General features: G+C 33.1%; 1 protein-coding gene across 1 annotated transcript in view; it reads left to right on the top strand.

Annotated features, from left to right (window-relative positions):
• Positions 1-24,727, top strand: part of LOC114336494 (lebercilin-like protein) — a 52,743-nt gene that overhangs the window by 12,567 nt on the left and 15,449 nt on the right. Inside the window, exons 2-4 of the mRNA XM_028286868.2 lie at positions 8,572-8,785; positions 9,632-9,696; positions 18,870-19,281. Coding sequence (XP_028142669.1) covers positions 8,572-8,785; positions 9,632-9,696; positions 18,870-19,281 — 691 coding nt within the window. The remainder of the gene's footprint in view (positions 1-8,571; positions 8,786-9,631; positions 9,697-18,869; positions 19,282-24,727) is intronic.

The raw sequence follows: 24,727 nt of genomic DNA on the forward strand, positions 1-24,727 counted from the left end.
CCCCGTTATGGGGCTGGTTGTTACAACCAACCCCAAAAGCATGGTTTGTGAAAAATGCTGAATAACTTTAACAAAACTATATTTATTGAGCAACTATATAATAAAAAAAGAAACATAATATTCTGATGCATTTACACGTCACAAGAATATTTAATATCATTATGTATTAGGTACCAAGATATTAATACTTACTTTGGCACATTAAATTTTATTCGGAGGCATGAAAACACATAACCACACTCTACGGGATTATACGATGGACTGGCGCTGTGTCGTTTGGATATATTATAGGTAACAGACATGCGCGAAATTTATCAGACTTGTTATGGAGTCAACGACTAAGCGTCTGTAATAACTAATAACCTGCCCCTGTAACAACCAACCCCAGTCTGCCCTATACATAATATTATGACATAGAGTATATAAAAGTAGTTTTTAATTGTTTCAAAAATGTTGTATGTTGTGGTTGTGTTTTTGTTTGTAAAATTTATTACTAATAAATGATTTCTGTCTTTATTTGCTACATTATTACATTTATTATCAGATTGATAATCAGTAATCGTAAATTGTCAGTTTTAGACATTTCAGTCATGGCTTCCTTAAAATTTGGAAAGATTTAGACCCGTAATTAATAATTTGTTCTGAAAAATGAAAATATTCCGAAAACTAATAAATGTAGACATAGGGAATGTTAAAAAAAAATTAAAGTACGGTAATGGTACTTTTCGAAAGTGATATAAAATACAGGGTGTTGCATTTAAAATTATTGAGAAAATATTGTACTTGCGTTTTGACTCACCCTGTATTCAATATAAAGAAAATTAGCAATATCAATCATTTATGAGAAAATCTTGACAATAAATAAAAACATACGGCATCAATATAAACCATTGCCATTGTGCTTATTTTTATTTATACAGGGAGTTGAACTTGTTACGATTTTCATATAAAATTGGTTATAACTTTGTAAATACCCAGTATAACATACCAAACCTTTATATTTTTGTAATGGAAAAGTTAAGGAGATTTCGAATATCAAATAAAATACAGGGTGTGTTCCATTTATAAAAACAAAAGTTTGGTCTGCCACTATGTTATCGAACACCCCATAAAATTCCAATTCATTTTGAAATGTGAAGCTTAAAGTTGGCTACAATTTTTGTTATTAATTTTTATTGGTATCTATTACTATAACGGATATACGGAGCTTTACCCCACTAATCAATCACCCTGTACTCTTTAGAGTACACTGTTAAATAGAATCCATCTAACGCTTTGTCCACATGAGGGCGGTTTGCCAACGTCGACTGCGCGGTTTACCTGTTTTTTTTGAAAACTTCAAAGGCGGCATTAGGGTGGGATCAAGTAAAACAGGTAAACCGCGCAGTCGACGTTAGCAAACCGCCCTTATGTGGACAAAGCGTAAGCTTGTCCATATGTGGGCGGTTTAGCAGCGTTTGACGCCGTGGTCAGCCTACGTTTGTATCGTACACATGAGAGCGGTTGACTGAGGATTAGAGCAGCATTTTCAATCCAGCTGAATTTTTGCAAGATTGGCCTAAATCCAGCTGGATCCAGCAAAATGTGGAATCAAAATAAAAACATGATTTAAATGGTTTTTTTTTCTACAACCGTGTTAAAAATGCAATTTTTAGCACTCCATACGAGCGTTAAAAATTCTACTTTAAGGCACTAGTGCTTTAAAATTTTTAAGGCACTGCAGTTCGTATTGACCGTATAGACAATTTTGATGTAATGTCAAAAAAATATAAAAATGGAATGTCATTCAAGTTCAAGTAAAAGTTTTTGTAGATATTGTCCTGTAATTACGTTTGTAGAAAAAATATTGTATGATATGCGTGTTAAAAAGTACATTTTTAATGCACTCATGTGAAAACTTTCACATGCGTGCCTTAAACGTGTACTTTTAACACTTATATCATAAATAACTATTTTATCTGTATTATAATTTCCTAAATAGAAACATGAATTATTTAGTTTTTTGGAAGTGAGACCTTAAAAACATATTTTATCTATCACACTATTCGCACCTACTTCGCACAGAACTGTCACATATAGCCGGTTACGAAGAAAGCCCTTTCGGCCTGTATGCTGGTCGGTTTTAAGGTCATCAAATAGTCATAGACCGTGGACAAATAATCGCCTTTCACTCCTTCTATTTCATAAACGGCGATTTCCTTTTCCAAAATCTTTTCGTAATCTTTAAGAGAACCAGTTTTTTTTGGTTATAAAAGTTTTCTCTTTCTCGTTTCAATTCAATCTCAAGTTCTTGTTCCAAATTCACGGGCTCCGGATTAGTTGGGCCATCTTCTTCCATTATATCCTCTTGCACTGGTTTCACAATCACTTCTTTATTTATACGACTCAAAAAATTCTTCATCTCTTGTCGCATTGCGTTCTTTTTCGGCATGGGGAAATAACCAGGATTGTTTAGTATTGTTTAGTCCTTCGTCATACTTTTTTGGACTTTGTAAGTACACTAATGTACCTGTAACTTCACAAAGACGCCGTTCCACGATTCTGTTGCGTAATGCTTCATATGGATCGGCACTAAGGCTAGAGTTCTGGCTATTTAGTTTGTCTACGGCAAAATTCATGGTTTCGTCGGCCGTTATCAAAGTGGACTCTCTTCTGCAAAGAGCTTCTATAGCCAGTTTAACCGGCTAAAGAATGGCGATCAACTCATTGATTATTGACCACTAGCAGAGAATATTATCGCAGAATCAATGTCTATCAAAGCTTTATCAATGCAAACTTTTAGGCTGTAGAAATTTTTCCAGCCTACTGAGCTACTGCTAGCGCTATAGAATAGCAAGTTACCGACTCAAGGCTTTGAATAAAGAGGCTAATGAAGACATTAAGTAACTTATTTCGAATTTGACACGTTTGCAGATCCGCGATGCTGCATCCAGCAATTAAAATCTCTACTGGGGATCCCATTATTACCCTAGTAAACTTACAACCGCTGCGGTTTGACGACGGAGTGGTTGCATATGTACGATTCCATTTGTTCCTTGGCAACATGAACCGCGGCGGTTGGGTAGTTCAGGTAAACCGCAACGTCGACATTGGCAAACCGCCCTCATCTGGACAAGCTGTAAGTCTGAGGCAGATTTTGGAAAATTATCGGCAATTTCATTTCCTTAAATACTCTAATGACATTTGATCCAAACTATTATCATCTTTCGTTGCGAGCTAAGTATTTCGTAATTGGCCTGTGGTATTTTTACTTCTAGATGATTTAAGTTCTCGGCGCCACTTTTGCAATCTGTAAATATAATACTTTTGGGTCTTTGAGCCCCAAGTATATAGGGTGAGGCAGATAAAGGGCCTATTAGAAATATCTCGAGAACTAAAGACAATTGAATTATGAAAATTGGAATAAGAGGGTTTTGAAGACAGATCTATTTATTGAAAATATTTTCATCTATTACACCGGAAGTTGCTTATAACTTCGTTTTTTTAAATGAGACACCCTGTATATTTTTACATTTTTGGATTCTCTTCGATTTCTTCTTTCTTAAAATATAAGGTTTTGTAATAATATACAGGGTAGGTTAAAAGATAACTACGTTTTGTTATTAATTTCGTAGCAATATTCCCACCCTGTAGGATTGTAGTAGTTTGACATAATAAACTCTATTTATGTTTAAATGATTTTTAATATAGTCTACTATTGTTAACAGTTATTAGTGTAACTAAATTTTTAGTTTTAGTATACAGGGTGGGTCGAAACTCGGAATGAGTATTTTCTGAGTTTTCTTAAATGGAACATCCTGTATTTTAGTATTATAATGAAATGATATTTTATGGTACTTTTTTATTTCTTAAGCATTCCCTATACCTAACTGCTTTAGTTTGTGCTTAATTGTTAATCGCACCAACAATCTTAACTTCGATGGTATTTTGATACCTCAACCATTATTGGCAATTTTAAGTATCAGTATAGATTAATATGTATTTATTTCTAAAAAATTATTTGTGACTGAATATTTTCACGGCCAACCTAATACAATTTCACCTATTTTGTGTTGCAATTATCGTTTGGTTTAATCACCAATAACTCACAAATTAAAGAAGTTAGGTATAGGGAATGCTTAAGAAATTAAAAAGTACCATAAAATAGAATTTTGTTACAATACTAAAATACAGGCTGTTCCATTTAAGAAAACTCAGAAAATACTCATTCCGAGTTTCGACCAACCCTGTATACTAAAATGAAAAGTTTAACTATACCAATAACTCTTAACAATAGTAGACTATATTAAAAATCATTTGAACATTAATAGAGTTTATTATACCAATCTACTACAATCCTACAGGGTGTTAAATATTGCTACGAAATTAATAAGAAAACGTAATTATCTTTTAACCTACCCTGTATAATACTACAAAACCTTATATTTTAAGAAACAAGAAATCGAGGAGAATCAAAAAATGTAAAAATATACAGGGTGTCTCATTTAAAAAAACGAAGTTACAATCAACTTCCGGTATAACCGGAAGTAGCAAAGAGAAGAAAATATTTTCATTAAATAGTTCATACTTCAAAACCCCTGTATTCCAATTTTCAAGATTTTCTTAGCTTTAGTTCTCGAGATATTTCTAATAGGCCCTTTATCTGCCTCACCCTGTATATTTCAGAGCTTCACTTATTGCAAACATTTCTACTGTATATTTTACCGGCCAAACCCAATTTACGCGATAGCATACACTAGCTTGTCCCAAACGCTATAGGATAAACTAGTTTAGCCTAGACCAAACTACATAGTTTATCCTGATATTAATTCGGACACTGCCGAGCAAACTAGTACGGCCTAGTGTAAACAATATATAGTACACCTACAAAGCCAAAATAAATAGAAAACTTAATAAAATACTTTGTAATTCGAAATTAATCATTTTTAATAAAACTATAATGATTCGTTGTTAAATCTAATGGACAATTGGTAATACAATCATATTAAAAAAAAAGAATTAGTGTTTTTTTGTACAATCAATAATTATACCTCAATGGAGTGCTTGGGTGACATTAGAATTATGAAGCATCATTATCTTCTTGTACTTGCATCTGTGTATGAAACAGTTTTTGTTGCAGCTGCATTTGATAAAATCTTGTCCTAATCCAACTGAATCCCTCGTAGCTGCAACGTTTAACGATATAGTAGAGCCTCAGTTTACATCTGCTACCTCTAAAAAAGTTTGATGACAAATGTTGAATTCTGATCTGAAAAAATAATTAAAACATATTTGAGACCTAATACCCCAAAAAGTTAGATAAATTATTAAGTAAACAAATTAAAATCTAGAATATAGTTTGCTTCTGAAGTAGTACACCAAGTTTGGTGCCAATTTTTTTGTGTAGGTAGGTACCTCAGAAACTATACCTATTGTTGGTTTTATTTTGTCATACTTAATCATTTATCTAACTTTTTGGGTATTACTTAATGGTCCTAATGTATCTAAAAGGTTTTTAATATTTTTTTTTCAGATCAGAAATCGACATTTGCTATCAAATTTTTTTAGAGGTAGCAGATATATACCAAAGCTCTGAAATAGCGTTAAGGGTTGCAGCTACGAGAGATTCAGTTGGACCAGGACAACATTTTGTCAACAAAACTTCCACAAACAGATGCAAGTGCAAGAAGGTACCTAATGATACTCGGCAAGTGTCCCCAAAGAACTCCATGAAAAAATAAATAATAATTTTTATAATTGAGGTGTAATTATTGCTTTTATAAAAAAACACTGATTATGTTTTATAATATGATTGTTTGTAGGTACAGTAGGAAAAATGAAAGAATACCCATGAACGAACATATAAAACACGCTGTATTTTCCTGTCACCGTGTCACACAAAAAAATTGGCCAGCGCAAGTACATGTAATAATTATTGTTACATGTTTTGCACTGGACAATTTTCTTTGTGACACGGCGACAGGAAAATACAGGGTGTTTTATATGTTCGTTCATGGGTATTCTTTAATTTTTCCGACTGTATTACCAATTGTCCATTATTTTGAACGCCGAATTATTATCGTTTTAATAAAATGGTTATTTTCCAAATACAGAGTATGTATTTTATTCAGTCTATCTATTTATTTTGGCTTTGTAGGAAGGTATAATATAATGTTTATACTAGGCCGTGAAATGTCCGGATTAATATCAGGATAAACTAGTTTGGCCTAGGTTATCCTATCGCGCATAAAACAAACTAGTTTATCCTGAAATCGGGTTTGGCCGGTAACACGGTAACATATCTCTGAATCCTGTGAATAAGCACATAAGTCAACTTTAGTAAATTTTTCAGGAGAGCCGAAACAATGTTTACGGGTTCGTGCAAAATCGCATAATAACGTTGAAACATTTAAAAGCATTTTTTTGACGATAACAAGAGGCTATTATTGAATAAAAATATTATTACTTACATTAAATTAAATTTTAGAAGATATAGAATGACTTATCCGGATATTCACGGTTGTACTTTAGGTGCGAATTTGACATAACTCAAGATATCTTAAATAGTGATATGTATTACGCACATTTTGCGATGATTTATTTGCTTATATCTAAAATAATTCCACAAAATTTTAATCAAAATTGGAAAGAAATGCTTTTTAAAAGGTATAATTTTTTTTTATTAAAATCACTTAAAAGGCCTACATCACAACAAAACGTTTTCGATTTTTATAAAAAATCATCTTCAGTGTTCGATCTAAAAATAAGTATAGCCGATTTAATGAATATAAAATATTTTAATAAAAAATTTTTATACCTTTTACAAAGGATTTCTTTCCAATTTTGTGATTGACGGTATACAGCCAACTACAGGAAAAACATTTTCTTTTCCTTGTGGATTTTTTAATCAAAATATTTTATTATAAACCAAAGGAGCACAAAAAATATCTAAATATCATCAGGATCGACCTCCACTAAATCGGGATCGAGGTCAGGAACATCAGCTAGCAAAAACTATTGATAAAATGGCCAAAATTGTTTATCTATGAAAGGAAAAAGCTCCATAAGGTTTTTCTTCTTCTCTTTGCTTATCGGAACTGGCCCATCATACAGCTTTAGTAGTTGAAGCTGGGCTGATTGTTTTTCCCTTCTTCTGTAGTTGACAAACTTAAATTATTCTTCATTATTAAGTGACGACTTGAAATACAGAGTTGTAAAATTATCTGCAGAATAACGTGCCCCCTGCAGATCTTTCCAAAGAAACTTTTCGCCACTCTCTTTTCTTTTTAACTTTTTTTTGTATCAAATCAGTTTTCAATAATGCTGCAAAATTATGAAAATCGTTGGATTCCATTACTTTTACTATAAAAGAATTCTTTTGTTTACAGCTTCTTATAAGCTATACCCAATCATACGGATGGTTAATTTTCATCGTAGTTTTCTTCTTCTCCTTTTCAATAACAGAATGATCTGCATCACATTCCATATTTCCATATGTGTATGACCACTTACAAGAAACTTGTGATCAATATACTCTATTCTACTTTTGTTTTGCAAAACGCGCATAAACATTGCTGACACGTGACTATTTTTATTCTGACCCTGGCATGTATCCGAATATAAACATACTCTTTTTATGGTCGATAAAAGATCCATAAGATGTTGGTACAAACATGAGGCAATTTAATTTCCTCCTCTGGCTGAAACAGACTCATTTCAAATATAGCAAGTAGCAATACCAGTAACTAAATTGTGGACAGTTAGATTGTAGGTCCAGAGTTGCCGTTTGTAAAATGAAATGGATGTTTTCAAATAAGGGGTTGGCAAACATTGTTGCAAATCGAAAGCAAATACTGCAGTTGTCGCATCATTTATGGCTAAAGTTTTATCACTTGACTTTGCGTTATACGCTTCTTGAGCTGCTACGTGATGATTTTTCTGCTCTAAGCTTAAATTTTCCTTTTCAGTTTCTTCTGCATATAATATTTTAATTGCTAAACTATCGCATTTAGAACACGTATCTTTTGGGGCTTTTCAGTTCCATATTTTTCGCTGTAAGTTCCATATTTTTTATGGCTTATGGCGTCATAAACATCTAGTTGACGATGGCGTGAGAAAAGAATGACAAAGAATATCATTTAAGTATAACATGGGTAAAATGCCTACTATAGAAGTTTCAAGTGAACCCAGTCCGATAAATCACGTGGTGAATAAGCAAATAACTGTACTTATCGGTTTGTTTCCAATTCGCAAAAATTAATTGAAACCGTATAAGACTAGTTATTCCGTTATGTTTCATAATTTTCGAGATGTTTGAATATTCACATGCTCATTATTCTCTAAATTTAAAAATATTGGACTTATTTGTTTAGGCATAGGCCGGGGAATTACATTTTAACGTTAAGCACATAATATCTCAGTTTTGATAATTTGTTGACTTATGTACTTATTCACAGGAGCCAGAGATATATCATATCGTTGCATCATCAGCTAATCTGAACTCTTCATGATATTTTGTGGTAAATAATAATAATATCTACTAATACTACTTAATTGATTGTAAATAAATACAAGTAAAGTTGGTGTTTTTAGGAGCAAAAGTTGTGAATCAGTATGTACGACAAATTCTAGTTGTTATCTGCAAAGGAGGAAAGCAAAGAATCCGTTAATGTATCCACTTCGATCGAATTATACGAAGATGACAACAAACATTACAAATTCAGTGAGACAAAGGGTGCTTTCAGCAAAATTACTGAAACTTAGGTCGATCCAGAGTCAACTTAACGATGCCAATTATCATTTATCGGTGAGTTTCTATAAAAAAATTCTGTTTGTTTTAGATTATTAAGGATCATTTAAAGTAGAAGGAAAGACAAATTCAACGAACGCGCATTAAATACCATAAAGTAACGCATAAATTCAATATTAGCTAAATAAACAACAATATTAGAAAATAGGGGTCGTGTGCTAGCTCATTTGAAAGGTAGTTCAATTATCTATTTAGTAATATCAACATTAACATAATATTTATACAGGATGTCAAAAAAAATTTAATTAAATTAATTGACACAAAATGAAGAATGTGCGTAATTTATTTAATTCAAAATACATTTTACTGCTATCAGAAAATAGAAAAAAAAATGTTTATTTCACAAATAAACATTGCTTCTCGCTTAAATTAAATGTTAAAACGTCCAAGAGACAGGTGGGTGGCAGCTTTAACATTGGACTTAAGTGAAAAGTAATGTTTATTTGTCAAATAAACATTTCATTTCTGTTTTCTGACAGCAGTAAAATGTATTTTGAATTAAATAAATTTCGCAAATTCTTCTTTTTGTGTCAATTAATTTAATTTAAAAAAATTCTTTTTGGACACCCTGTATAAATAATTATGTTAATGTTTAGAATACTGGATAGAGAATTGAATTACCCTTCAAATATTGAGCTAGCACACGACCCCTATTCTCATTTAAAAAAAATTATCGATTACGTCATCACGTCCAGACGGATGATGTCACTAGTGTGATATCTATGACAGAAAATCAAATTAAAATCAAAAATCGACCGGTTTGGGGAATTTCTGATAAAGTTAATGGGTTACTTTATGGACGCACTGTATAAAATTAATGAATACCTATATTATTTTTTTTAGGAACTCAGTAAAGAAAATCAAATTCTGAAAAATCTCCAAAAACGACAAGATAAAGCACTTTCAAAGTAAGTTATTTCTCATGTTATTGTTTTATTAAAATTTGCAGTTTTGTATTTGTTAGTTCGATGCACATTTGCGTGTTTTCTAGGTGCGTGTCCTCTGCGGGCAAGCTGCGGGCGATCGCTGGCCTGGCGGTTCAGCAGTACATGAGTTTAATTTATTTACTGCACACTCGAGCTGATCCGCGGCGTGCACGGGAGGGTGCAGTGAATAACATCAACTCATGTACTGCTAAACCGCCAGCGATCGCCCGCAGCTTGTCCGCAGCGGGTACGCAGCTTGAAAACACACAAATGTGCATCGAGCCTAAGAGGCACTTTTTTGATGTCCTAAATAAGTAAAAGTATCTATAAATATATTGATATCTAAAGTCGACTTTACATTACATGATTTATCATGTGATTTGTCACCATGATTTGGTCATGGAGTGAAATTTACATGTTTACACTGTGTGATTTGTGTGTGAATGCTGATCTTCCCAGTCTAATTCGCTCTCACGAAGATTATAATAAATATTTGTACTTAGAGCTAAGCAGATTCATGACTTGGTTTATAATGTTCCTCCGTTTTCGTTTGTTCTTCGCTTTTTCTTTCTAATTGCTTACATTGGGATAGCTCAGGTTGTCATTAACTTAACGATTCCATCTGGTCCTTTTCTCTTTTTTTTCTATTGTAGAGTTTAACAAGATTTTTAACATTCTAACTTGTGTCATTCTCTGGACATGTCCTAATCATCTAAGTCTTTGTGACTCACTACTTATCATTTTCCCCCAAATATCTTTCGAAGTATTTTTCTTTTCCCTACGTGTAATCTCTCAGTTTTTGTCATAGTCCAGGTGTCTGAGGCATACGTAACTATTGGTATTAATAGAGCTCTATAAGTTCTTAATTTAGCTACTTTACATCAATTTTTGCTTCTAAGTATTCTATTAAGTGCATACATGCAACGATACCCCTTCATTCGTCTATTGTGTATTTTCTTCCAGATACTTGGTTTACTCAAGGTATTCAAATCTCTCTACCTGTTCAAATCTATACATTTTTCCTTCATCCGTTGTTATCATTAAATTTTGTCCTTGTTCAAATTCCTTGTCCGTCCATACCAACTACTTAGTTTTTGTTTCGTTTATATAGATTCCTTTTCCTCGAGCTACCTTTTCAAGTTGTTTCACTATCTTTTTTAATTCTTTCTTCCTTCTGCAAAGAATTACTAGGCAGATATTGATGTTTTTTATTATACAGTATAGTGCTAATGAAAGGAATTTTGTTATTTCTTAAATGCTGAAACAGGTCGATTTTTATTTTTAAATTATGATTTTTTAGCGTCTCATGCTAGGTCGTGTGCTAGCTCACTTGAAAGTTTATTCAGTTCTCTATTCAGTAATAAAGACATTAACACAATAATTTATTAAGAGATTCCGCCGCTGTACTTGCTTTTAAGGTTTGTTGTCGTACTTCCTCTTCAACATCTCCGTAACTGGTTGTATCTATTCCCAGATATCTAAACCTTGCTTCCTGCTTTATTATTTTCCCATCAATTTTGACTTTACTTACAGCTAAGTGGGTATTTAGATGTTGTCATACATTTGGTTTTTTCGCTGATATTATCATATTTTATTTCTTGGCTGTTGTATTGAAGATGTGTGTTAATATTTGGAGATGTTTTTTATTATACCGTATAGTGCTAATGAAAGGAATAAATTTGTTATTTCTTAAATTCTGAAACAGGTCGATTTTTATTTTTAAATTATGATTTTTTAGCATCGTGCTAGGTCGTGTGCTAGCTCACTTGAAAGTTTATTCAATTCTCTATTCAGTAATTTAAACATTAACACAATAATTTATACAGAATGTCCAAAAGAAATTTTTTTGAATTAAATTATTCGACACAAAAAGAAGAATGTATGTCTTCTTCTTCTTTTTCCTTTTTGTATGTAGGCTTTAAGCCTGTTTCTTCTTTATCATTAGCCTCCTAAATTGTTTAAGTTATCGCACCATCTTTTTCCTGATCTGCCAATACTTCTTCGTCCATTTGGTGACTTATCTCGTGCTATTCGTACTATCCTATCCTTTGCCATTCTACTAATGTGTTCGTTCCACTCCTGTTTACGTTTTGTCGCCCATCCATTTATGTCTTCTACATTGCATGATCTTCTTATGTTTTCGCTTCTCTCCCTATCCAACAGACTTTTCCCTGATATTCGTCGGAGTATTTTCATCTCTGTTGTTTCTAGTAGTCGTCTCGTTTTAGATGTGTCAGGTCTTGTCTCCGCCGTGTATGTCAATATAGGTCTAATTGCTGCTTTATAGATTCTTGCTTTTGTATCTTGTCTTAGGTGTTTGTTCTTCCAGATTGTGTCATTAACCCTTAAACGCCCAACCTTTTTTAGGTTCCATGTACGCCCAAGGGTGGGTAAAAAATGTCCACCTCGAAAATAGCTAATATATTTATTGAGAGTTGTTGGAAAGGGATTAAACTTAAGAATATTATGCTTAATAAACACAACATCTTCTAAAATATTAATATAAACAATTTACAAACCTTACAACAAAATTACAATGTACATCAAAATTAACATATCAGTAAAAGCCAGTAATTCAGATTTGTCGATTTTCTCCACATTCTTCCTTTCAGCCTCCGCATTGGCGGATAATTATGTCGATTATGTAATTATACGTCGATCATTATATGGATTATGTTCCTACCAACGAGAAATTATATAGAAACCTTTAGTAACAAGTTTTACCAAGGGTGTACTTTTTATGCCCACCCATATTTAACTCAAGATATTACTTTTATTTTCAAAAATATCGGTAGAACCAATTTAACATTCGATAAAAGACTGTCTTTTTAACAATAAATAATTTTTATAAAATTTTCAAACACGTAATAAATATGTTACAAGGGAACACGCATTAGGTGGACATTTTTTACCCACCCTTGGGCGTTCAAGGGTTAAGAGATACCTCTGCTTTACTTGCTTTTAAGGTTTGTTGTCGTACTTCTTCTTCAACATCTCCGTAACTGGTTGTCTGTATTCCCAGATATCTAAACCTTGCTTTCTGCTTTATTATTTTCCCATCAATCTCGATTTACATCATAGTGGGTATTTAGATGTCATACATTTGGTTTTTTCTGCTGATATTATTATATTTTATTTCTTGGCTGTTGTATTGAAGATGTGTATTAATCTTTGGAGATCGTCTTCTGTTTCGGCGATTAATGCGGCGTCGTCTGCATAAAATAATACCTGGATTTCTTTGTTCACCATACTGTAACAATGACCTTTTCGTACTGCTTCTATTATTTCGTCCATTACTATATTAAAGAGCAGTGGGCTTAACGAGTCACCTTGTCTGACTCCGCTTTGTACTGGTATAAACTGTGTTAGTTTTCCATTTATCTTTGCCTGTATTCGATTATTAAGAGAAGACCAAAAATCATATGCAATGGAAATGAAAAAGTTAAAAGAAGAGAACGAGGATTCAGAAAAGAAAATGAAGATATAAAAGCAGAATTAACACAAATAAAACAATATGGAATGGATAGATAAGAAAAAAGGAAAAATAATATTGTTGTAAGCGGCCTGAATATTGATACAAAAAATCAAACAGACCTCAAAATAGCCGTGGAGAACTTTTTAAAAACCAATCTACAGCTAGGAATAAACATTAGAACTGTAATAAAAATAGGAGAATCCCACTATCTTATCCAACTATATAATGTTGAAGACAAGCAAACAGTCATGGAAAACAAATATAAACTAAAAAACATAAGAAATCAAAAAATCTTCCTCAACAACGACATGACGAAACAAGAGAGGAAAATACAAAAACAGCTCCGAGAACTAGCTAAAGACGAAAAAGAAAAGGGAAAAGAAGTAAAAATAGGTTACAATAAATAGGGAGGAGTGGAGATGGAATAGAGTAAACGAAAAAATAGAGAAATCTGTTCCAAAAAACTAAGGAAACAACAAACGAGGGATAGTAAAGATGATGACGACAACGCAAAGACAACGGAATGGAATTTGGATAAAGAAAAACATATAAAAGGAAAGGAAAATCAACAAGAAAATGGACAAAAGAAAAAGGACATTGAAAAAAACAGCTAGCACGATTGACATGGAAATGAAACAAGGACAAGACGCAAAAACTAGAATAAACGAAAATAACTTGAAAATTGGTACATGGAATTTAACATCACTTTTAGAGGAAAAGAATGCGAATTAGTGCAAGAAATGGAAGAATTTAAAATGCAAATAATAGGTATAAGCGAAACAAAGAAATGTGGAAGAGGAAAAGAAAATATATCAGAAAATTGCACGATGTATTACTCCGGGGTAGACAAAGAACTTAGAGCAAAAGAAGGAGTAGGCATAGTAGTCACAGAGACAATAGAAAAAAGAATATCAGATTTCAAACCTATATCGTCGAGAATAATGTACATAAAAATATACAGGGTGTCCAGAAACTCTACCGACAAACGAAGACAGAAGATTCCTACGATAATTTTAAGACAATTTAACCCAATTCACCTAGTCCGAAAATGCTTCCTAAGGGAGCTAGAGCTCTTTGAAGATGGCGCCATGTAATTAGTTTTTCTTAAATACCTCCAGAACGCTTCTATTTAGAAAAACGAAAATTTGTAAACATGTTTACTTTCCAGTAATGAATCGATTCCATCCATTACGAATTTCTAGTACCGGTCATAGGCGTCCGTTTTGGGTAGGGCAACGGTTATTTTATCGCATAACTTTTTTTTCTTTAACTTTTAAGCATTTTTGATACAGGATTATTAAATTGTGATGTATTCTAGTACTAAAAGCTACTCTTACTTTAAGTCGGTAGGACACACCGTTTTCTAGAAAAATCGATTTGAAATGAAAGTTTTTAGTTTTGGGAATTTGAAAAAAAAATTGAAAAAAAAAATAAAAAAAACGATGTATTTTACCAACCTAAAGCAAGAGTAACTTTTAGTACTCGAATATCTCATAATTGAATAATCTAGTGTCAAATATACTTAAAAATTAATGACAATAAAATTATGCTATAAAATAACTGTTGACCTACCCAAAACGGACGCCTATGACCGGTACTAGAAATTCGCCATTAATTAAATCGATTAGTCTCTGGAAAATAAATAAATGTACCAGTTTTCATCTTTCTAAATAGTGTTTTTTTGAATAATTTCTTTTGACATTCAAAGAACGAAAAATTTTCAAATCGATTTTTCTAGAAAACGGTGTATCCTATCGACTTAAAGTAAGAGTACCTTTTAGTATTAGAATACCTTACAATTTAATAATCCAGTATCAAAAATGCTTAAAAATTAAAGACAAAAAAGTTAGGCGATAAAATAACCGTTGCCCTACCCAAAACGGACGCCTATGACTGGTACTAGAAATTCGCAATGGATGGAATCGATTCATTTCTGTAAAGTAAATTCGCATACCAATTTTCGTTTTTCTAAATAAAAGCGTTCTGGAGGTATTTAAGAAAAACTAATTACATGACGCCATCTTCAAAGAGCTCTAGCTCCCTTAGGAAGCATTTTCGGACTAGGTGAATTGGGTTAAATTATCTTAAAATTATCTGAGGAATCTCCTGTCTTCGTTTGTCGGTAGAGTTTCTGGACACCCTGTAAATGCAAGAGGAATGGTACATAGTGCAAATATATGCACCAACAGAAGGAACAGAAGAAGAAAAAATGGAAGATTTCTACAATGAACTACAGAATACCCTAGATTAGATAAGAGAAAAATGTGAAAGAATAGTAATAATGGGTGATTGGAACGCAAGGCTAGGGAAAGATGAAAACAAAGGACTTGGTTGCATGGGAAGACATGGTGAAGAGATGCTAAACAGAAATGGAATTAAAATAATCAGATTCTGCCAGACAAATGACCTATTAATAGGAAACTCGTTTACACAGCAAGTACTACAAGATAAGTATACATTTGTAGCAGAAGACAGAGATGCAAAAAAGCATAATAGATTACGTAGTCTACACGCAAGAAATGAAACAAAATATAAAACAAGTCTGGACAAAACAGAGAGCAGAGATCGGAACTCTTCACAGACTGGTAATGGCAGAGATGACATGTCAAAAAACCGGTACACCAAGAACAGATAGAATACAGCAGAATAGCAATAAAAAAGCTAAAAGATGAACAAAAGAAAAGGAGCTATCGAGAAGAAACTGATAAGGAGTTCAAAATGGAGGAGAGAAAGAAAATAGAAATGGATATGGAGGAAAAATAGGGAAAATTTGAAGAAGTAATAATGAAGAAGGCACAAGAGATATGCGGAAATCTAACAGTCAGAAAATTAAACAAAAAAACGTAATGGTAGAATGCAGATATGATATACAGGAAGAAGTGAGGAAAAAGAAAAAGACATGGAAAAAATACAATAGTACAAGAGAGGAACAAGATAAAAAAGAATAGCAAAAACACAGAAACATAGTGAAAGAACTAGCAAGAAAAGGAAAAACAGAGAGTTGGAAGAAGTTCGGTGAATCACTAAACCAAAATTACAGAGATAACAACAGATGCTTCTGGAATAAAGTAAGGGGTCTAAGAGGAAAGAAAAGAAAAGAACTCCGAGGAGTAAAAGACAAACACAACAAACTAAAGACAAATACAACAGAGATACTAGAGGTGTGGAGAAAGTATTATGAAGAGAAATATATGGGCGAGGAAAGTGAAGAAATAGAGACAGAGGGAACCATAGAACAGACAGCAGGAGACGAAAACCAAATGGAAGAAATAAGTACAGAAGAAATGGAAGAAGCGATAAGTAGAATAAAAATAGGAACGGCGAGCGGAGCAGATAAAACTGATCCCGAAATGATAAAATGGATAGGGAAAGAATGAAAGAAGTGGTTGCTGGAAATAATGAGAGAAGCATGGAGAACAAAAAAATGCCGAGAGAGTGGGAAGAAAACTTACTGATCCCAATTCACAAGAAAGGAGAAGAATTTACCTGTGAAAACTATAGAGATATATGCCTCTCATCAGTAGTGTTCAAGCTCTATACGAGACTAATAGAAAGAAGATTAAAAACAGAGGTAGAAGAAAAACTGGAAGACGAACAAACAGCATTCAGAGCCAGAAGGCAAACAGTTGACAACATAAGCATATTACGAAATATAATAGAAAAAATAATGATCGGGGAACAAACATACATATGACCTTCATAGACCTTAAAGCAGCGTTCGACTCAGTAGACCGGAAAGTATTGTGGAATACTGTAGAGGAGCTGGGAATACCGAGGAAACTATTAGAGATAATTAAAAGCACGTACAGCAGAATGGTGGAAAAAGTGCAAATGGGAGGTAGCAGATCACTAGAATTTAGGATGAACAAGAAGATAAAACAGGGAGATAGCCTAAGCCCACTCCTATTCGTCATAATTATGGACAAATTATTTAAAAATGTAAAAAGAAGAACAAACCACTTCAAAACAATAATAGGCTACACGCACCTAACACCAGTTATGAGAGAAGGATTACTGTATGCTGACGACGTCGTTCTCTTAGCAGACAACCCGAGAAAGATGCAGCGACTAATTGATGTATGGACTGAGGAAATAGAGAAAATGAAATTAGAAATAAACATCAGCACATGCAAGATGATGAAAATAGGTCAACAGGAGCAGGAAATTGAGGGCGAAACACGAGTGCTCTGTAAAGGACATGAATTGGAGAGGGTGACGGCTTACGAGTACCTGGGCACGATAATATCGAATGACGGAAAACTAGACCTAGAAATTGCAAATAGGACAAAGAAAGCTTCGAAAATATACTATGCGATTAATAATACGATACTGGGAAAAAGGAAATTCAGCCAGAAAACAAAAATACATGTATATAATACAATCACAGTACCCACTCTTCTATATGCAAGCGAGACATGGGTCACAAATAAAAGACATGAAAGTGCCATAAATGCAGCAGAAATGAAGCAGCTGAGAAAAATAGCTGGAAAGACGAAGATGGATAGGGAAAGGAACGAAAACATCAGAAACGAGCTAAGTCAGGAACCAATAGAGAAAAAAATTAAAAAAAGAAAACTGAATTGGTTTGGACATATAACTAGGATGAACGAGAACAGACTAGTAAAGAAGGTGGCAGATGCCAAAAGACAGGGGAAAAGAAGAAGGGGCAGACCTAGAAAGGGGTGGATGGAACAAATCGAGGAAATCGGGACAAATAGAGGGAAAACAGTGCAACAGATGAAGGAAATGGCAGGAGACCGGAAGGCGTGGAAGAAATGGGTAAAAGATGGATAGGTGATACCAAAGTCATTTAGGACATGATAGGACAACGAGAAGAAGAAGAAGAAGTATTCGATTATGAAAGTAGATGTTTTCGATAACTTGTATAATATTGATTGGTATGTTTCTTCTTTACAGTAAATGTAAGACGTCTTCGACTTGGATGCGATCGAAAGCCTTTGTCAGGTCTATAAAACATATATATGAGATATGCTGGTTTATTATACTCAATGGCCTTTTCTGTGATTTGTCTCAGTACAAATACGGCGTCTACGCAGCATCTTCCGAGAATGTATGTAACTAATTTAATTCAAAATAGATTTTACTGCCGTCAGAAAACAGAAAAAATGTTTATTTCATAAACAAACATTGCTTTTCGCCTAAATTCGAAGTTCAAGTGCCCACCTGCCTTTTGGTAGTTAGAACATTGAATTTAAGGGAAAAGCAATTCTTATTTGTCAAATAAACGTTTTTTCTGTTTTATGTCAGCAGCAAAGTGTATTTTGAATTAAATCAATTACATACATTCTTTTTTTTTGTTCAAATAATTTAATTCAATATTTCTTTGGCCACCCTGTATAAATAATTATGTTAATGTTATAATTGAATAGAGAATTGAATAGCCTTTCAAATGAGCTAACACACGACCCCTATTCTTATTTTAAAAAAATCATCGATTAGATCATCACGCCCAGATGGATAACGTCACTAGTAGGTATAATATATAATTATATATGACATATTATGTCAAAAAATAATAATTTAAAAATCAAAATCGACTTGTTTTAGGATTTATCGCCAGATTGAAAATTTTCTGTGAGTTTGTTATTTTTTTTTTCTGTTCTAAACAAGTAAAAATATGTATATACATATATATTGATATCTAACAATTTTGTTCTAGATACGAGAATACCAATGCTGATCTTCCCCGTCTAATTCGCTCTCACGAAGAACAACTCCGAATTATCACAGAAAAAAATAAAGCACAACGATTAAAAATCAAAGAACTAAGCGACCTCCTAAAAATACGCGACGAAGAGCTTCTGCGAACACAAGAAAAATTAATCCATTTGGAAAAACTCAACAAAGATAAACGGCTCATTGACAGGGAAAAAATGTTGGACCAAATCGAGGATTTGCAGGTTAAACTAAAAAACACAGATGACGTTAATAGTATACTCAATAGAAAATTAACATTGGAAACGAAAACAGCAAAACAGAGATTGAACAATGAGTCAATGAAATATCGACTAGCGCAGAAGGATCTGGCACAGGCTTTGGCAGAAATTGACCGTTTAACTTCACTTTTGGAGGTTACTTTTTTTATTAATCATTATAATCATTATACGAATATTTAGTCCAGAAAGCCACAGCGCATCCGCTAGGAAAAATATTCCGATTCGGATTTTTTGCGCACAATCTTACTCAAAAAGTACCCCTTTTAACAAATTTGCATGTTGCCAGGACCAAAAGTGGGTAAAAAATGTTTTAAACGTTTCTTTTTGTTTTTTTCCAAAAATTATTCTTTTCTACGAGCGTGCAAAATATCTACTTTCGCGCACGCATTTTAGTTTCGAAAGTTTCACTTTTCCGCACGCGTGATACTTTTCCGCACGCGGTTTTTACTTTTCCGCACGCGTGTTAATTTAGATATGTTAATATGGCCTTAAAGTAATTAAAATACATGCAATAAACTAATATTTAGATATTATTTACTAATTTATTTCAAATATATCTTATTGTGTTCCTGTTTTAATGAAATTAACGCGACAATTCGATGAAATAAAATAATTTTTTCTACAAGCACTATTCAAAGTGCACTTTTCTGCACGGTTTTATGTTAGCAAACTTGATATTTTCTCACAGTATGAGATATTTGACATTAGTGTGCAGAAAAGTGACGTTTCTGTGCCGCAAAGTGACGTTTCTGTGCCGCAAAGTTCTTTTCTGCACAGTTGACTACCTCATTCTGAGTAACGTTATATTCTGTTTACATCCGTGGACTACCGCATTCTGAGTAACGTTATATTCTGTTTACATCCGTGGTTAAACTTTAGACAAATATATAACCTATAAGACAATTATATTTAACTATAGCATAGAAACTAAATTATGGATGTTACAACTGTTTTATTTTACAATTTTATTCTTATTAAACATTTTATAATTATCAAATAACCAATAAGGATTTAGCAACCTGTGCAAGATACGTCGAATGAAGTAGGTTTTGTGTAAATCCGTGACTGCATAAATATAATGTCAAAAATGTGTAATAATTGTTTAAATTTAAACAAATTAAGGCAGTGCATTAATTTTTTAACTGATTTCTGTGCAATTTATTTAGGTATAAGGAATTTAAATTGATTAGTAGGTATTAATTAAATACAGTTTAAAATTTATCACATAGGTACCTATTATAATTAATCGTCGTTTGGAAATTGTGATTTTTATTTTTAGGAAAAACTGTGCTTATAGAAAAAGTATAGTGTGAAACACGTGCAGAAAGGTAATTTCTCACTCGTTTGAATTGCGGCACTCGCTTGCGCTCGTACCGCAACTTTTCAAACTCGTGAGAAATTAGTACCTTTCTGCACTTGTTGCACAATATACTATTAACATAATATTCGAAAGTCAAATCGGTAGACAATAACAGTCATTTTTAATCATCGTCATGGAAACCAAGATCGTCGTCATGCTAACTGATTATATTGAAAGTTTGGTTTTGACAACCTTGTCAAAGAATTAATTTGTGTATGTATTTTCATATTAATTAAATTAATTGATTAAGATTTGGTAATTTTTTAAAGACTCTTAGAAAAAATATTGTTCCTAACAACCCCCTAAATATTGTTCTGAACTCCCGCTTCGCGTCGTTCGGCAAACTGCAGTCGCGTGCGGAAAAGAATGACTTTCTGCACTTGTTAGGAAAATAACTATTTTTGCATGGAACAAAGTTTTTTTTAGGTTTTTTGGATCATTTCAAACAGAAAAGGTCTTTAGTGACATTTCTCTAAAATTGATAGTTTTTGACATATAAGCGATTAAAAATTGAAAAATTGCTAAATTGGCCATTTTTAACCCTCAAAAACTACGTGAAAAACTGAAAATTTGAATGTTACCAAGGTAGGTAGATATTCTTTAAACATCGATTGATGAAATCCCGAAGAGTTTTTTGCAATACAATATTCCAAACTCCTTTGTTTTTTAATTGCTAATCAAGCGTGCGCGACACTATTTTCCACCGACAGTGTAGTGCAAATGAAAGGAATAAATTCGTTATTTCGTAAACCGGCGACTTTAAGGAAAAATCCCGAAACAGGTCGATATTTATTTTTAGGTTATGATATTGTGGCAGATATGGTATACTAGTGACGTCATCCATCTGGGCGTGATGACGTAATCGATGATTTTTTTAATGAGAATATGGGTCGTGTGCTAGCTCATTTGAAAGGTTATTTAATTCTCTATTCAGCAATATAAACATTTATATAATTATTTACACAGGGTGTCCTTCTACTTCTTTTCTTGTCAAATAATTTAATTTAATAAAAATTTTTTGGACACCCTGTATAAATAATTATGTAAATGTTTACATTACTGAATAGAGAATTGAAGAATCTTTCAAATGAGCTACCACACGACCCCTATTCTTATTTAAAAAATCATCGATTACGTCATCACGCCCAGACGGATGACGTCACTAGTATACCATATATGCCACAATATCACAACTTAAAAATAAAAATCGACCTGTTTCGGGTTTTTTCCTTAAAGTCGCCGATTTACGAAATAACGAATTTATTCCTTTCATTTGCACTACTCTGTCAGTGGAAAATAGTGTCGCGCACGCTTGATTAGCAATTAAAAAACAAAGGAGTTTTGAATACTGTATTGCAAAAAACTCTTCGGGATTTCATCAGTCGATGTTTAAAGAATATCTACCTACCTTGGTAACATTCAAATTTTCAGTTTTTCACATAGTTTTTGAGGGTTAAAAATGGCCAATTTCGCAATTTTTCAATTTTTAATCGCTTATAAAATATTTCAAAAACTATCAACTTTAGAGAAATGTCACTAAAGACCTTTTCTGTTTGAAATATTGAAATGATCCAAAAAACCTAAAAAAAACTTTGTTCTATGCAAAAAAAAATAAGTTTAGGAAAAAACAAAAAAAAAAACGTTTAAAAAATTTTTGACCCACTTTTGGTCCTGGCAACATGCAAATTTGTTAAAAGGGGTCCTTTTTCAGTAAGATTGTGCACAAAATCCGAATCGGACTATTTTTCCTAGCGGATGCGCAGTGGCTTTCTGGACTAATTATCAATGATACATTTAGATATTATTAATTTTTGACATTTTTTCACATTTTCTTAATTTCTGTAAGTGCCTTGTTAGTCGAGGCATTGAAGGATTGAAGTGTCGATTTTTTTGCAGTAAGACGGATTTTAATGCGGATTGGTGCGTTGGATTCGTGAGAATGTCAGGAAATTTTGTGAACTAATGTAATGAATAAGAAATCTCAAATTGCATTTGTGCATAAGAAAAATGCATTTCAAAAAGGCATTTCGGTAAATAGTGGGAAAAATTGACTCAATTTTCTTACTCAGGAGATTTTGGGGTCGCTGAAAACGAATATGAGGTCGGCGAGAGTGTGCAATCTACCTGGTGCCTGCAGCGGGTGTAATAAACGTCTTCCTCTGGAGTATTGTGGTAATTTATCATATAATTGGCTTAAACTCATTACTCGGGGTTTTTTGCGGTCGCTGAAAATGAATATGAGGTCGGCGAGAGTGTGCAAAGTACCTGGTGCCTGCAGCGGGTGTAATAAACGTCTTCCTCTGGAGTATTATGGTAATTTATCATATAATTGGCTTAAACTCATTACTCGGGGGTTTTTGGGGTAATCTATTTTCTTCGATGTAACTATAGTGATCGAAAAGGGTGGTATTTTTATTATAAATAAACATAAATTTTTATTATTATAATATATTTATGATTAAAAAAGTTCATTATACAAGATTTATCGTAATTTATCTTTAAAATTCATTTTCTTCATCATTATCATCTTCTTCTTCATTATTGCCTCCTCTCTCGAGTCAAATGCAATATTTGTGCAATCAGAGCCTGCATAATTTTTGCAGGCTAAATTACAAACTAACCCATGCTTCCTGCACCCGCATATGTTGCCGCAGTCTGACTTACAACTACAAAATATTAAATTTAAAATGTATGGAGCACCAGGTGGCTGAGTCATTCTAACTGGCGTTAGTACATTATTTTGTATTTCCTATCCCCAATCGGTTGGGTTCATGTTACTGTCCTCTCCATGCAGCCAAATTTGTGTTTGTAAATATACCCTTTTTAAATGCTGACAATCCAAAAAAGAATTTTTTCAACTACAATCTTTTTATTTTTGGCAATAGCCATTAAGTACATTATGTATCTAGTAATTTTCTCTCAAGGCAAAACCACATCATTCACTTGCGCCTTAATTTAAACTGCTTTAAATGATATGAAATTAGAATTTAGTCGTTGCGATATTTAAAGACTCCCGAGTAACAAGTTTGGGCCAATTATTTAACAAATTACCATAATAGTCCAGAGGAAGACGTTTATTACACCTGCTGCAGGCACCAGGTAGTTTGCACACTCTCGCCGACCTCATATTCATTTTCAGTGACCCCAAGAACCCCCGAGTAATAAGTTTAAGCCAATTATAGGATAAATTACCACAATACTCCAGAAGAAGACGTTTATTACACCCGCTGCAGGCATCAGGTCGTTTGCACACTCTCGCCGACCTTATGTTCATTTTCAGCGACCCCAAAAACCACAGAGTAATGAGTTTAAGCCAATTATATGATAAATTACCACAATACTCCAGAGGAAGACGTTTATTACACCCGCTGTAGGCACCAGGTAGTTTGTACACTCTCGCCGACCTCATATTTGTTTTCAGCGACCCCAAAAACCCCCGAGTAAGAAAATTGAGTCAATTTTTCCCACTATTTACCGAAATGCATTTTTGAAATGCATTTTTCTTATGCACAAATGCAATTTGAGATTTCTTATTCATTACATTAGTTCACAAAGTTTCCTGACATTCTCAATTCTCACGAATCCAACGCACCAAACTGCATTAAAATCCGTCTTACTGCGCTAAAAATCGACAGTAAGGCCTATTTTTGTGCTTCAATGCCTCGACTATGTCCTCCCAGAACATTGGAGATCAGTGGCATGATTTTTACTTTGTCCACAGCTGACCTAAATAGTGTCATGGTGCTCACTCCATATAGGGGAGTGCATATAGATTTTAAATTCGGAAAAAATCAAACAAGATAGAACTTTTTGTAATTTTTTAATAAACAACATATCAACAAGTTCTACTCGAGAAGTGGGTGCTTCATTTCTTATTAAACAAATGAACTGCGAAATTAGATGTTCTTTTAAATAGGTAACTCCGAAAATATAAATTTTAGAAAAAACTTACTTAACCATTGAAAAATTCAGAAAATTTTACAACAAAAAAAACCTTATATAAAGATTTTTCTAAAATTAAATCTGTAGCTTCTATATTTTTTTATTTATAACGCTAAAGTCACCCTTCTCACAAACATTGGTGCACTGTAAACTAGCGTTCGGCGAAGTGAAAGGTTTTTTAATGTAATTATTTAACTAATGGATCAAATGAAATTTTAAAAATTGGTCGTGAAAGCAGAACTATTAAGCTATCTTACGGTTATAATAAAAAGAAATAAA

Source organism: Diabrotica virgifera, chromosome 8 (genome assembly GCF_917563875.1).
Source record: "Diabrotica virgifera virgifera chromosome 8, PGI_DIABVI_V3a".
In the NCBI taxonomy this organism is placed as follows: Eukaryota; Metazoa; Arthropoda; class Insecta; order Coleoptera; family Chrysomelidae; genus Diabrotica; species Diabrotica virgifera.